Source organism: Acipenser ruthenus, chromosome 1 (genome assembly GCF_902713425.1).
Source record: "Acipenser ruthenus chromosome 1, fAciRut3.2 maternal haplotype, whole genome shotgun sequence".
NCBI lineage: Eukaryota > Metazoa > Chordata > Actinopteri > Acipenseriformes > Acipenseridae > Acipenser > Acipenser ruthenus.
Window position 1 is genome coordinate 27,852,909 of NC_081189.1, and position 14,606 is coordinate 27,867,514.

The 14,606-nt window shown below is 36.6% G+C and overlaps 1 protein-coding gene across 1 annotated transcript in view; it reads right to left on the reverse strand.

Moving 5' to 3' along the window:
• The window catches only part of LOC117409315 (F-box/LRR-repeat protein 17-like), a 263,989-nt gene that overhangs the window by 10,837 nt on the left and 238,546 nt on the right, over window positions 1–14,606 (reverse strand). The window contains exon 9 of the mRNA XM_034015154.3: window positions 2,760–2,902. Coding sequence (XP_033871045.3) covers window positions 2,760–2,902 — 143 coding nt within the window. The remainder of the gene's footprint in view (window positions 1–2,759; window positions 2,903–14,606) is intronic.

The following is a 14,606-nucleotide window of genomic DNA, read 5'->3' on the forward strand; positions in this document are numbered from 1 at the left end:
CATTCCTAAATTAACAGCAATTCTGGCAGCTGGGAGACATGTGCTACTAGCGGTGGCAGATAGTGTTCTGGTCTGGTGTTTTTTTTTTTTTTTTTTTACATTAAACACAGTGTTAGCAGAGGCAGATCATGTGATCTGAGCACAGGTTTTAATTGGAGGAGACCAGAGTTTTTTTTTTTTTTCTTACCAGAGGAGGCTTTGCCTCGGACGATGAACTCCTGTCTGTCTGAAACACAGTACTCCCACTAGTAGATTGAGTGATCTGAGCACAGGTTTTAATTGGAGGAGCGACCCACATCCTCCCGCCCCCTTCTAAAGCGTCGCTGCAAGCAGTTGTATCATGTGCAGTTAATGTAGGAGTGAGGACTGAAATTGTTTTGTTTCGTTTTGCATCGCATCAGTGGTAAGAAACACACTACATGTTGTTATTGTTTTACTTTGGTGCTTGTCTTGTGAAGGGGTCAAATGTCAAATGCAGGATAATGCAGCTGATCGGCTGATTAAGACTCCACTTGCCACGCTACATTATAATGAAAGACAAAATCTGAAGGGAAGCCATAACCAAAAATTGAAATTGCTAATAAGAACAGGTCATTTCATTTGGCAGTAGAGCATTACGTTTGAGATTACATATTTGAAGGGAAAATGTGAAACTTGAATTGTTACGCATACTAGAGTATAGGGTGGGGAGTCTTAGCTAAAAAAAAAAATAATAATAATAATTGACGTTGGTGGTTGTTGCTATGGTAACTTCAGATGAGTCTCAACAGACTGTGTTTTTTTTCCCCACTAAAAGCAAAGTTACCTCATTAATACAGTAACAGCCTTTCAAAATGTCAAACTTACAACTGGAAAATCCTCTAAAAGGCTTAGAAATTTAAAATTAGCTCTAAAGTTGCAAGTAAGTCAGTTAGTTCCCTAATGTAGGTATTTTTGGTTTTGTTTTACCATAATGACCGAGTAATACAGAGAAACAATATATAATAATTTGTTTTGTGGAGTGGAAAAATTGAAAATAAAAAAATGTTTACTTATACAACCCGATTTTAAAGCTAACAATACTATTTTTTCAATACAATTCAATAAAAAATGACTTACTCCAATGCACACGAACTGAAACCAAATGGAAAAAATAGAAGCCTGTACTAGATTTACACTTTTGTGTTGCTCGCTCGCGCCTGTAAATCAACCTAATTACATTTTTTAAAACGGTAAAAACTGAAATCACAAAATTCTGCCCCAACTGTTACTTATGAACCTGTTTTTGCTTTAATTCACTGCCAATGTTAATTTGTGATGTTAAAGCTGAAAATCATGTTAAAAATCCCCATTTCTGTAATGCTAATAATACTGAATACTAAAACAAACTACTTTGTTTAAATGTTCAATATTATTGCACTGACATGCACTTTAAGTGATGAAAAGTTAAGTGATGAGCGTGCCTAGTGGGCAAGATTGGTTACTAATGCATATTACTGATATAATGAATCATGAATAAACATGTATTTTAAAGTACCACTAATTTTACATAATCTGAGATGTTTCTTGAATTGATGCTACCTCAAATGAATTTCCAATGAATTAAATTGGAAATGTGTTTGCACATAAGTAATTGAATCAGAGTGTGTCCATCTTTGGAATTAGCCAATTTAGTTCATTTGTAATATACGAAAAATGCACAGGACTACGTTATTTTGAACTGTTGACGTTTTTAAAGCTTTTGTTTTTAATCTACTGTTTTTCATTTAATTCTTTGGCACCCTTGATTTTCATTACCGTTGGATCACGCTGTATCCAATGTACTCTTATGCTTGACAAGTAAGTAAGTACATACAATATACCAGTGGACATGGGCAAGTCAGCAGGTTACCAGACATGGAATTGTTCTAAGATATTCTGTGTGAGTCACCAGGGATAAGGGTCTATTCCCAAAGGGCCCATGTCTCACAGCAGTATAATTATGACCAGACATCCAAACTGCTGGAAAAACCATTCTGTGAAATTAATATTACTATGCCTTTAATAACTGAAGCACACTGTATGAAATATTCTCTACACACACTATTATTATTGGGGTTTTACTCTGAAATGATTACATTTACTGAAGGGATTTGGGATAAGGTGCTAAAAGCTCAAGCTCTTGATCATTTTCAACATACACTATGTGACCATTACTGTCCAGGTTTTACATCTCTATGATGGATGTCAGTATTGTGAGTACAAGCTGGGTGCTGGAAGGTAAATGATGTCCAAGTTCTGGCAGCATCTGAATATGTGACCTTCTGATCCAAAACCAAGTCTCCTTCTGTATAAACTACACACTTCTGTGGCAACGAAAGAGGTGCGAGTTAAACTTTTGTTTTCTGCGCTCTTAATTGTTAATATTCAAGTTGGAAATGTACTGTGGTGACAGAACAACTTGTTCTGAAATGCTGGTAATGAGGTGTTGAATGGTCTAAACACAAAGGGCATTTTTTGTCTATTAATTATCCACATCCTCTGCAGCAACCAAGATTGCATTCACTTTTGTTTTCCTTGTCAAAATCACAACGAAAGAGGCTTCTCTTGCTGTAGCCAATATTATAATGAGGTTCTGTTTTAGGACTCCAGTAAGTGTCATTTCCTGATGTGACATATGAAATGCAATCTCTGTAAACAAGCTAATTAGGCCAACCTGTGGATTAATCCTTGATCTGCCCTTTCCATTGTTCACCGCAGACAGTCAATAGCTGCTAACAACTTCCAGGGGAGCCTCTTACCTTATCACACCTCATCAGTCCCAGATACCTGAGGGACTTGCTGCTCTGAGCAATCTGGGTGGCTCCCTGATCCGTGATTTCTTTACACCAGCCTGCATCCACAGTCTCTATGGTTGTGCTGTATTGGCCAATAGCTATCAAAGCTGCAATAGAAGAAAATAAACATCTATCTATATCTCTTTCAACAGTGGCAGTCACAAGTATCGAGGCACCAGCTGAATCCAGACGTATATTATTCTTTCTTGAAAACCATTTTATCAATAGAACCAAAAGTGACAATACATCAAGTAAACATTAAATTGTTTCATTTGTTTATGAAACCCTTTAAACAATCCGATATAAACTTGCATATGTCAAAAGTATGTCAATATACTGATGTGTAAACTCTAAGTGTGCTTCATTTCGCCCTTGAACCTTTTCTACAGCCCGATGTGCATTAACTTCACAAATCTCTGGTGGATATGCACTCTGAGCCTGGCCAATTTATTTTTTGGCGATACCCCTTATTTTTGATGGGTTCCTTGTCTTGACACTTTGTTTTACTTCCTGCCAACTCTGCTCAGTAGGGTTTGATCTGGAAGCCAATCCATCAGCCAGGCATGTGTTCTGGGTCACGGTCATGTTAGAACAACAGGCTCCAGCCTACAAACTTTCTGGTGCTCTTGCACATTAAACAATCCATTATTCAGTCATTAAAGAACAATACGCTTCTAGATTTCAAAGCCACCTAAAGTGGGATGTAATTAATAGGTTCATATTGTCATATCAGTGGCTTTGCTGACTTATGGCAAAATTTGGCTGTTTCATCACTTTCATTCATTATTTTTGGTTCAAGTTAAAATTCCACAAAAATTGCCATTTTTAAAATCTCTGTACAATAATAATTACGGTGTTGTCCTCTTCTGGAAGATAATTTACAAATCTATAAAGAAACCATTTATAAGGATTAAAAAGAGGAGGTGGTTGTGGGTTTATTGATGAAATAAATGTCAATTATAGCATACTGCTTAAGAGTATGTATACCACACCACCAGTGTCCGACATACAATCATACTCAACACCAGAGCAATATTGGTGCTCCACAAGGACATACATATAGATGGTGATAGTTTCTTGCTGGGTCGGCACTACTCACACGACCCACCTACAATCATCTTCACACACAGGAGATAAGGTTTGTGTGGTGGGAAGTCTAACTGCAGAAACTGGTCGCAAACATTTCTTCGTAGCACACTTTTACCCCAATTATAAATTAAATCAACAAGTCAAAAAGATATGTGGGCAATAGTAGACTTAACAGGTAGGCGTAACGATAAACGCAATTTATGGTTTGGCTGTTTCATCACTTTCATTCATTATTATTTTTGGTTCAAGTTAAAATTCCACAAAAATTGCCATTTTTAAAATCTCTGTACAATAATAATTACGGTGTTGTCCTCTTCTGGAAGATAATTTACAAATCTATAAAGAAACCATTTATAAGGATTAAAAAGAGGAGGTGGTTGTGGGTTTATTGATGAAATAAATGTCAATTATAGCATACTGCTTAAGAGTATGTATACCACACCACCAGTGTCCGACATACAATCATACTCAACACCAGAGCAATATTGGTGCTCCACAAGGACATACATATAGATGGTGATAGTTTCTTGCTGGGTCGGCACTACTCACACGACCCACCTACAATCATCTTCACACACAGGAGATAAGGTTTGTGTGGTGGGAAGTCTAACTGCAGAAACTGGTCGCAAACATTTCTTCGTAGCACACTTTTACCCCAATTATAAATTAAATCAACAAGTCAAAAAGATATGTGGGCAATAGTAGACTTAACAGGTAGGCGTAACGATAAACGCAATTTATGGTTTTTGAAATATTATAAAATAATGTTTCGTGTTTGCAAGCCTCTATTTTACCGCAAACGTTAAACATATTTTGTTGATTAAAAAAACATCATGGTTTGAATAGATGCATATAAATCAGAGATTTAACTTAAAACCAAATCAGTTGTTGCAGCTAATTGTAAATCTAATGAATCAATAAAATGAATCAACAAATGTGCAAAGCTTTCCTTCGAGTGTAGTAATGGCTTTCTGCATGAGGTATTAATTATGTTATTAATTATAAGTTTTACATTTTGTGTATGTGTGTGTCTTTTATAGTTAAGAATCATTATATTTAAATTGTGTGTCGATGTGGTTTTATAGTCGTTTTAATGCAGTATTGTCCAAGTTTAGAATTCTCTCATTACACATGGCTGACCCTGAGACGGGGGGGAAGGTGCATTAAAAGACAAGATGGATGTAGCATGTAGCATGTGGTGGACCATAAGGTCAGAGAGCGCCACCCCCTTTCCCACATAGGAAGCATGTGGTAGGCTCGCCGTGTGTAATAAGAGAACGACTACCTTGATTATTGGACAGAAACCAGTCGGGTTGAAGGGGAGACAACAATTGCTTACAAAGGTATAAATATGAAACATTGTAAAGTTCTGTCAGTCTTTCCATCTCCTTCGAATTGACTCCATGGATATCCGTGCATTCTGATACAAACATATCATGCACTGAGCTGTACTGAGGCCTTGTCCAAAGTCAGTTTGTAACCCGTGCACATGTGTTTAGATCGGAGATATACCCTTCTTTCATATACAGTATTTTCGAATAAAAAAATAATGTGTCAGCTTAATTTTTTCATTACACGAGTATAGCTGAATTCATGAGATATTATTTCGTAAATATCTTGAAAGTTTGGGCTACTCAGGTCGGCCGTCTTCGAGTTCTTAATATTGCAATTTTGGTTTTAAGCAATTAAATACACAGCACACTACTGTGTCGAATACCGTTTAGTACTAAAAAGTGGGGGAGGGTTGATAATTTAGCCCCTCTGAATATGCATGATATCAAACCCCCCCATCCCCAAACCGAATATTACATTTCAAAATCCCCAACTATAGACCTTTGCCTAAAGACAATTACTGTATATGCAAAACATACTTACTATAAAGCTATGTGTGGAACCAGTAAATAGCAAGTTACTTGCTGAACTTTTCTTTCTTTTTCATGGATTTCGAGCCAGCAAGCCGATGATACCTTACAAATTAGTTTTTTGCCACTAGTGCTCCATGAAAATATAGCACCTCTAATTTCAACATCTGTAAACAGCAGCAGATGGATGCACCTTTAAAAGCAGTTTTTTCTTATAATGGATTGGTGTAGTTCACAGTCAGTAACAATTATTGGAAATCTATGCAGACTAAAAGATTAATACAGTACATAGCTATCTCTAAGAAACAAAGTAAAAGTGCTTTAAATAGACTCCACTGATAAGCTAACACTCTTTAGTGCTTCAATAAATGTGTACAGTAAAAAGAATCATATCGATTTTTCATCCAAATTCATTTAAATTATAAATGTACTTAACTCCTCATGAATTGTGGATACTCAGGCAGACATATGCCATTAGTAACAAATCATGTCCACTAGGCACGCATTTGGAACTCAAAGGCCACAAGTCAAAGTTGTAATTTATCTGTACATTTGCACAAATGACAATGACCATCTGCATTTTATTATATCTTAATTAAAGCACCAAGATTATTCGCAAGACAGAAAGCATGCAATTGAAGTACAGTATGTTGTGCAGAGGCTTTCTATGAATATTTTGACCAATACAAATTAAGTGTGGAGTAAAAAGGAGGGTACAAATATCACTTCTGGAACCCACTGGTATAACATTGGTTTGCTTTGAAGAATTATTTAAGTTCAAGGCCTGTGAGAGGGAAAATAAGGCACCAATGAATAAAGGTTAAGCAGTGGCCGCACACATTAGCAGAAGCACAATTCTAATTGCAGGATTACTACTATACCTGCACTTGGCCCATTTAAACAGTTTTGATACTGCTTTGAAGGTTACACTATTTGCTAGTACAAACCCAGCTGTACTATTTAATTGAACTGCAATTTTACTCCAGCTCCTATTCTTAATAGCAGTGCAATTATTTTCAGATTTGCAAAGTTATTTTGAGAAATTCAAAATCGTGAAATGGTAACAGGCTGAAAAAATGATGATCAAATTATTTTAAATGGTATTAACAGCACTAAAAAACATGTGATGTTGCACAGTAACGACACAACTTACTATGCCAGTACAGAAACTGGGTTAATTGGCTGCACTAGTTCCCAGATTTTAGGCAGCAGTTTCAGTCTGTTTGCAAAGCTATACGAGCTTGGCTGGAGCATTTGTGAATCACATGTAGGTTGGGTTAGGATTGGACCTGTGATGCATGTCAAGGGGGAGAGAGCTTAGGATATGATCTGCACTAGAGCGAGGTAACAGGACTGCACTCCCTCTATTCAGGGTCATCACCTATGAAGCCTATGATAATGTAGGGAATTGAGACGGGGTGAAACACCTCTGAGCTGACCTGGGTATACTGTTGATTTATTCCAAACTGATTAAAAAAAAAAAAAAACACACAAGCCGTAGACTACTTTAGATGTTATGAGCATGTGTGAAGATGACAATGTTTTAATAAAGCTGGGAAAGCGACTAATATTGTCAAAGGCAGTCAGCTGAAACAATACAGCTTTAGTACAAATGGTGTGCAAAGTCTCAGTCTGGCATTCGGAATGTAAGCAGATCACTTAGCAAGCCTTGGAATCCAGATATCATCAATATCTTTATTATTAGACTAGCAGCAATAGTATTTTTGTTCCAACAATTCAATACAGTAAAGTACCCCCCCCCCCCCCCAGCCAACCCACCCCACCCCCCCAGCCAACCCCCCCGTTCAAAAAATGACTCACACATGAGTGATTGTGGTTTGTACTTTTGCTGGATCAGCAAGAGACAAATGTTTCATTATACTCCAAGTTAAAAACCTTATGGTGAATAGTTCAGAAACATTTTAGTATTGCGTATGCCAACCAATTAATCAATCAATCAGTCTGCAGGCTCATAATCAGAGCTGAGAGCAAAAGCAAATCAAGCCATAATGGCCTGTGATCATGTATGGAGCAAGATCAAAGTAAATACAAGCCGCAATAACACCTGCAGCAGTCAACCACTACAAGACATAACCGCAAACACCACCCAGTGTAACCATGGAATTATACGAGCACCAAATAATAATTTAATGCTTCATGCGAACCTGCAATTTGACATTTACCTACAAAAAATAAAGAATAGCAGTGACTTGAGTCTATGTAAACATTATCAATACTTAACTGAAATACATCTAGATATGAAGGGAAAATATGTTTAAAAGTTCTGTGCTCTGTACTGCATTAGCACATTTATTTTCAGGAAGGCACAATGTAACCAAACCAAGTTACCAAACCAAAAACAACACAGCTGTTTAATGTATACCCTTGCTTTAGCATTTTAATTGTTGCTGTTTTCTTTAAAAAAAAAAAAAAAAAAAAGTGCTAATAACAATTTCGAGAATCTGGCCCAATGTCTTCAACAGACCTGTTGCTTTTCACTGTAGCAATTTACACACTGGTGCCTCGTTATCTCCCAATGGGCAACCAGAAATGATTTAAACAAGTGATTCAGCACAAATGATTAGATTGAGCCACTTGATTACACCAGGATGCTTGAGATTTCACTGGTTGAGACGACTTGTTGTTACTAATGTGGTTGTTCTGCGAGTCCCTCAAAAACTGTTCAACGGATCCTGACCCCCAGTTTGAGAACCCCCGAATAAATATTGCCATCAATTAATTGTGCTGATGTTTTCACCCATGACAATAATGAGAAGACATCTCGTGAAGTAAAAAGAAAAATCACAAATTAGAATAAAATAGCTGTTATTCCCCAAATAACATAAGGCTGTGATTGGAATGCAGCTTAGGCACCCAGTGCATGGCCAGAAAGATGTTTTAAAAGGTGCTTTGATGTCTTTTATGGCTGTCCTGCTATAGAAAACAACTGTCTGCATTCTAATGATGCAGCCTCAGTCTGATAACCTCTGAGAGCTGGGCAGGTACTTAACAGGAGAAAACATGCTCTGATTGAGATGCTTTTGCAGGCTACCTGACAGACACTCAGGCTCTATGAACATTTCTGGTCTATTCCTGAATACAGAGAAGACATTGGAGACACCAGGGCTTGGAGGTTAAGAAAGAGATAGCAGTATATATGTAAAAAAAAAAAAAAAAAAAAAAACAGGGTCTGATCGGATTCCTCTGGAAATCAGTGGTTCTTTAAAGACGGATTCTAAAATAAGGACAAGCATGATCCAAAAATGCATTTCACATCATTTGTATTGCTCACGGATTCTTTCACGTTTGTAGAGAGAATTCTACAGTACTTCAACCCAAGATTTTAATAATAATAATAACAATAATAACAATAACAATAATAATAATAATAATAATAATAATAATAATAATAATAATAATAATAATAATAATTTGTGTATTTTTTCTTCTGATAATTTAAATTTAATGTTCTTTAAAATATGTCTGCCATACAGAAGGAAAATATTTGACATGCAATTTCACAGAACATGCATCACAGCAACAATGCGGCATATGTACCATGCAGTACATGTCATAAACTGAAGGCTTGGCCACCAACCGTTTCATTAAAAACTAAATTGCTATGAAAAAGGTATTACAGATTATGGGCCATGTACAAAAACTGCAAATACAGTACCCTAACTCTGTCAGGTGAGTTAATGACACTTATAGTCTAGATATTCAAAAATATAATACCCAAAGACTGTTCCAATAGCAAAAAGTAATATAACCCACAGACTATTGCAAATTATTGCAAAGAAACCACACATTCAATTTAAGCTTAACACATGACACTGAAATGACACACTATAAAAAACCTTTTACACTAATGTTTAATGATAAAATCTCATTCTGACCTGACAAATTGATTCGTTTCTGATGCAGTTTGTTTATCTACATCTAAAGGTATAAAGTAGGTGGTATAATGAAAACCCCACTGATGCAACTAATCACAAAATAATGAGAGAACTATTCATGGCAAGCTGCAAGGCTAGTCTTACTTTCTACTTAAAATATATGAGGTCATAAACTGGGAATTTCACTAAGCAACTGAGGAAAGAAGCATACAACTAACACCCTGAATTCTAATCAAAATACATGGAGAAGAAATTGCTTAACCTGTAATAAGAAAAACAGTTGAACAAACTAATTTGATTCTACAGGGCTAATCGTTTGCATCTATGGAAAATCATCAGTGGGCAAACAAAGGTTGACAGAGAGAGCTAAGCCTTTCATCTAGTTATGGTAATGTGAACTGTCAGCCTTGTTTTTAACTTCTTGGTCCAAGTGCCAAAGCCTTGACCTGGAGTGACCAATCTTTACTTTAGTAATATACAGTTTATTCAACCTTTCCACTCAGTCCTAGTTGTCAAAAAGTAAAAAAAAGGCTTTTAATTGCACCAATTTTGAACTGGTTGAATAACATGAACTAGGGACAAAGCTGAGGTCATTAAAGCAATTTCACTTGTGACAGGAGACAGTTCAAGCATTATCCCCCTTTATATTCCATTTTAAGCAGACACATGTGGGGCCATGTTCACTAAACCTGCTCTACAATTAAGAACCATGCATTTTAACATGATAATCAAGGGATAAAGTCCAGTTTGCCCTAGAGCAATGTAGTAAACCAGGCCCTAAGTGTGTGAATATATCCCCATCTGGGAGTCATTTGCTGTAGGGCAGGGGGAGCAGTTGTCCCCCCAAGACGTTTTCTTCACCATCAAATAAAATACGTTTTTCAAACATCATTCTCTTCTAATCTAACCCGGATCCAGAATGAAGTCGGCAACGGTTGCTATGTGATGTAATTGCTCGCACTCAGTCTCAACGCGGTCGTCATTCATTTTTTATTGATAGTTCTTTGCTGTCCAGTGATTACATCTACAACAAAGAATTACATTGCATTCTATTATTTCTGTAATAATATAATATTATTGAGATCGTGATGAGTCAAAGAGAAATGTCGGATATGTTTCACACAGCAAGTGGAAATCGGAAGTAATTAAACACAGTGAGGGATTCACTTGTGGAAGAAACTATTAATATTGCGTATGCCCAGGTACAATTATTTATACATGCTCTAAAGAAAAGCTACCATAGATCTGAACATGAGATTTAGGCTCATGTGTAGGGCTGTGCTGTGTGTTTTCAGATTTAGGCTCATGTGTAGGGCTGTGCTGTGCGTTTTCAGATGTAGGCTCATGTGTAGGGCTGTGCTGTGTGTTTTCAGATTTAGGCTCATGTGTAGGGCTGTGCTGTGCGTTTTCAGATTTAGGCTCATGTGTAGGGCTGTGCTGTGTGTTTTCAGATTTAGGCTCATGTGCAGAGCTGTGCTGTGTGTTTTCAGATTTAGGCTCATGTGTAGGCTGTGCTGTGTGTTTTCAGGTTTAGGCTCATGTGTAGGGCTGTGCTGTGTGTTTTCAGATTTAGGCTCATGTGTAGGGCTGTGCTGTGTATTTTCAGATTTAGGCTCACATGCTCTATAAACTCATCGTCTTTTTCACAGTGGATCGGCAGAAAATATTTAAGGTGGTACACTACAGTATTAGATACATTCTGGTTGACATGTACTGTTATAATTACTGTTATAAAATGTTACATGGCTTTAATATACTTTTGTATGGAACTAAATGACTTGGCAATGCTATACATGAAAACCAATGGATTTATTTTTCTAACATATTTTCGCCATATGCAAATGTTGGTATTAGTTTGGCAAAAACATTACATTAGACTTACACCCTGGTGTTGACAAATTTGACAAGATGAAAGCGAGACGCTACCCCCCTTTTATTTTAGTTTATTCGTGATTATCCGTGTAAACATGTTATTTAAAACTTTGCTACATATTTGTACTTTTGACATTCACAGGAATGTGGTGTTTATTCAGGTAAATTGCATTCTTACCCGTGACTCTTAGGCCCATGCAATACTTTTTTTTTTTAATGCTCTGAAATGAGTGAAATGTCAGTAGCTGCTACTGTAAAACTATTAAAAAAATAATGATGCTGTACCACTGTTTGTTTAATGCAGCAGTAGTTACAGTATGTAACTGTGAAATGCTTACTTTACTGGCAGCAGAGCGATTTGGAAGCTGGCAGCAGAGCAATTCGGTTAGCGTTAAAGCCTTTTAAAACACAAAAGCTTAAGTGAAAACGATGACCGTAACGTGACACATCTTTAGACTCAGTGGAATGACATTTTTGAGTTTGTTATAAACCAGCGCCGTGCTTTAAAAATACTTGCATTGCACATTTTGTATAATTTATTTAAAAAAAAAGAATGATGTTGACAAAGCGCAGCACGATATCTCGTTGTAAACTGGTCCAATTACTGCCTGATTTTTCTCATTTGGGACAGAGAATGTTCAATTACGCCCCCCCCCCCCCCCCTTAGAATTTTTCTGACATTCCGCCTCTGATCCCCAGTTATATGGCTCTAGTAGGGTTTGTTTAAATGTTTAAAGATTACATTGGTTAAAGCTGATGTGTTTTCTCTCTTCCACTGGCTGCCTTGCTTCATTGAATGCAATATCACAGATTTTTTTTTAAAATAGGCAATATAGGAAATGACATGTGTTAACCTCCAACACTGGTGTAAAAATAGCCTTAACACAATAAGAAGAATACCACCAGTCTAGTTTAATGTGGACTAAAATATAATAAAACAGGGCCCCAGTCTTGCAAGGTGAAAAGATTGGATTGCTTTTCCAAACACTACTTGAAACTTCCTAAAGAATATATCAGCACAATCATTGGAGCTGTTTCGTGAATCCTGCAGCCACTTACGGCAGTAATATCGACCTTTTCATTACCAACCAGTCCAACTACTTAGAGATCGAAAACATTACATTTGCAAGTCAATGAGCGGGCACTTTTTTCTTCCACATCATACAATGTCAGGTCAATCCTTTTAACAGTCCAATCATGTGGGTGGTTTCTCAGTGACCTGCTCTGCAAATATGCCAGACATCAGTGTTCTTGAAGCACCACACATATCTTTTTTTTTATTTTTTACATTTTCATGTGAAGAAATGCTAGTGGAAGCCATAACAGTCCTTCAAAAGAAGTTGGAGACCAAGTGGATAATGTCCAACACAAAGAAAAACATATGCTTTTTTTTTTTTGCTTGATTGGATCTTAGATACTGTACCACAAACTTGTTAGTAGTCAAATAAAATAGGACTCTATCCATCTTGTCTGTAACTTTATGATGGTAATAAATGAGGGGAGAGGCAGCTGGCTCCAATCAGTGTAGCTCCCATGGCTGCACTTCACTATCACAGGTTCTTTCTGATGTACTGCTTTTTACAAAATGTAACTCTTATGTAAGAAGGAATATAGATAGGCAGCTGGATTTAATTCATTTTCTCAATCTTTATGACACTGATATCCTGTTTTTCCGTTACCACTTTGAAACAGACAGGATTCTGTATATTTTTTACTGGCAAGTCTAAAAATACTGTATGTCTCTATGCAGTAGCTGTGTATTAAATAACAGCAAAACATATTAAATAAAAGTAACTCCCCCACATATCCAATCAATTTTTTTCACTAATTAAAAAATAAAAAAATAAAGCAGGGTTTCCCAAACCTGGACCTGGCAGATCCCCTGTGTCTGCTGGTTTTCATTCCAACTGAGTTCTCAATTACTTAACTAGACCCTCAATTTAACTATTCATTAGCTTAGTTATACCTTTAATTGTTTTCAGCTTTTAAACAGTTGGAGATTTCAAGTTAACTACACAATTTTAAAAGGAACTTGAAAATCGGCAACTTTTTGGGAGAACAATTAAAAAGGCCTGATTAAGCTAATGAATAGTTCAATTGGGATTGAGAAACCCTGCCCTAAAGAATTTATTTTTAAATTGTGTACATTGTAAAAAACAAATGGTAACTTTTATGAATGCACAATTAGGATTATTATTATTTTTTTAAAATAATAAATTATAGTACTGTAGTAGTTTTTAAGTAAACTATCCTTTAACCACACACTTGCTTAATCAAAGCATGCCAGTCTAACTGGAAAAATGCTTTGCAATTTGTTTGGGATTTTTGTAAAACCAGGAAGGAGACAGCTGGTTTTGCATGGTAACTGATTACACAAAACAACTGCTGTCTTTTTCTAACCTGCAGTGTAGCTCCATCTGGTGCATGCACAAGGGAAGAAATGAAGACTTAAAAATTGAAAGAAAATGACTATTTCTAATACATAAAAAAAAAATATTTATGATACTTTGGGATTCGAGATTAGAAAGACCATCTTTGAGAATGCTATACTGTATATCTAGCAGGGAATAGTCAGTTTATTGCTTGTGAGAAAAGGAACACGTTTCAGTGAGTTCATCTGTGATGACAGCTGTCTTTATGTTGTGTGTATGCCACCTAAATACAACAGGAAGGGAGTGTGCTAAAGGGTACAACGTAGGATTAGCTGGACTATACTGGTTTGTACTGTACTTTCATGGCCCCACGGTAATCCCAAGAATCTGATTGAAATATTATGGTGCCAGGGCCTTCAGCAGTTGTGACCCTCAGATTTGTAATTCTCTTCCAGGCTTATTTTGGCGCACAGAGAGTTTGATATATGCAAACACTGCCTTAAAACATGTAGCTTTTTCTTCTGTAGCACCGGAGAGATGTTTTGGTTGACCTTGTGAAGAGCCCCGGGACGCTTGTACTGTACGTGAAATCAATTGGTATTTCTTGCTACTTTTTATACTGGTTTTAAAAAGTTTGGATTCAATGTCACACCTTTTGCAGATAAACTTGTGTAGATCAAGTTCTGTGTGTAGCTTCTTCAAAGCATACAGTTTCATTCT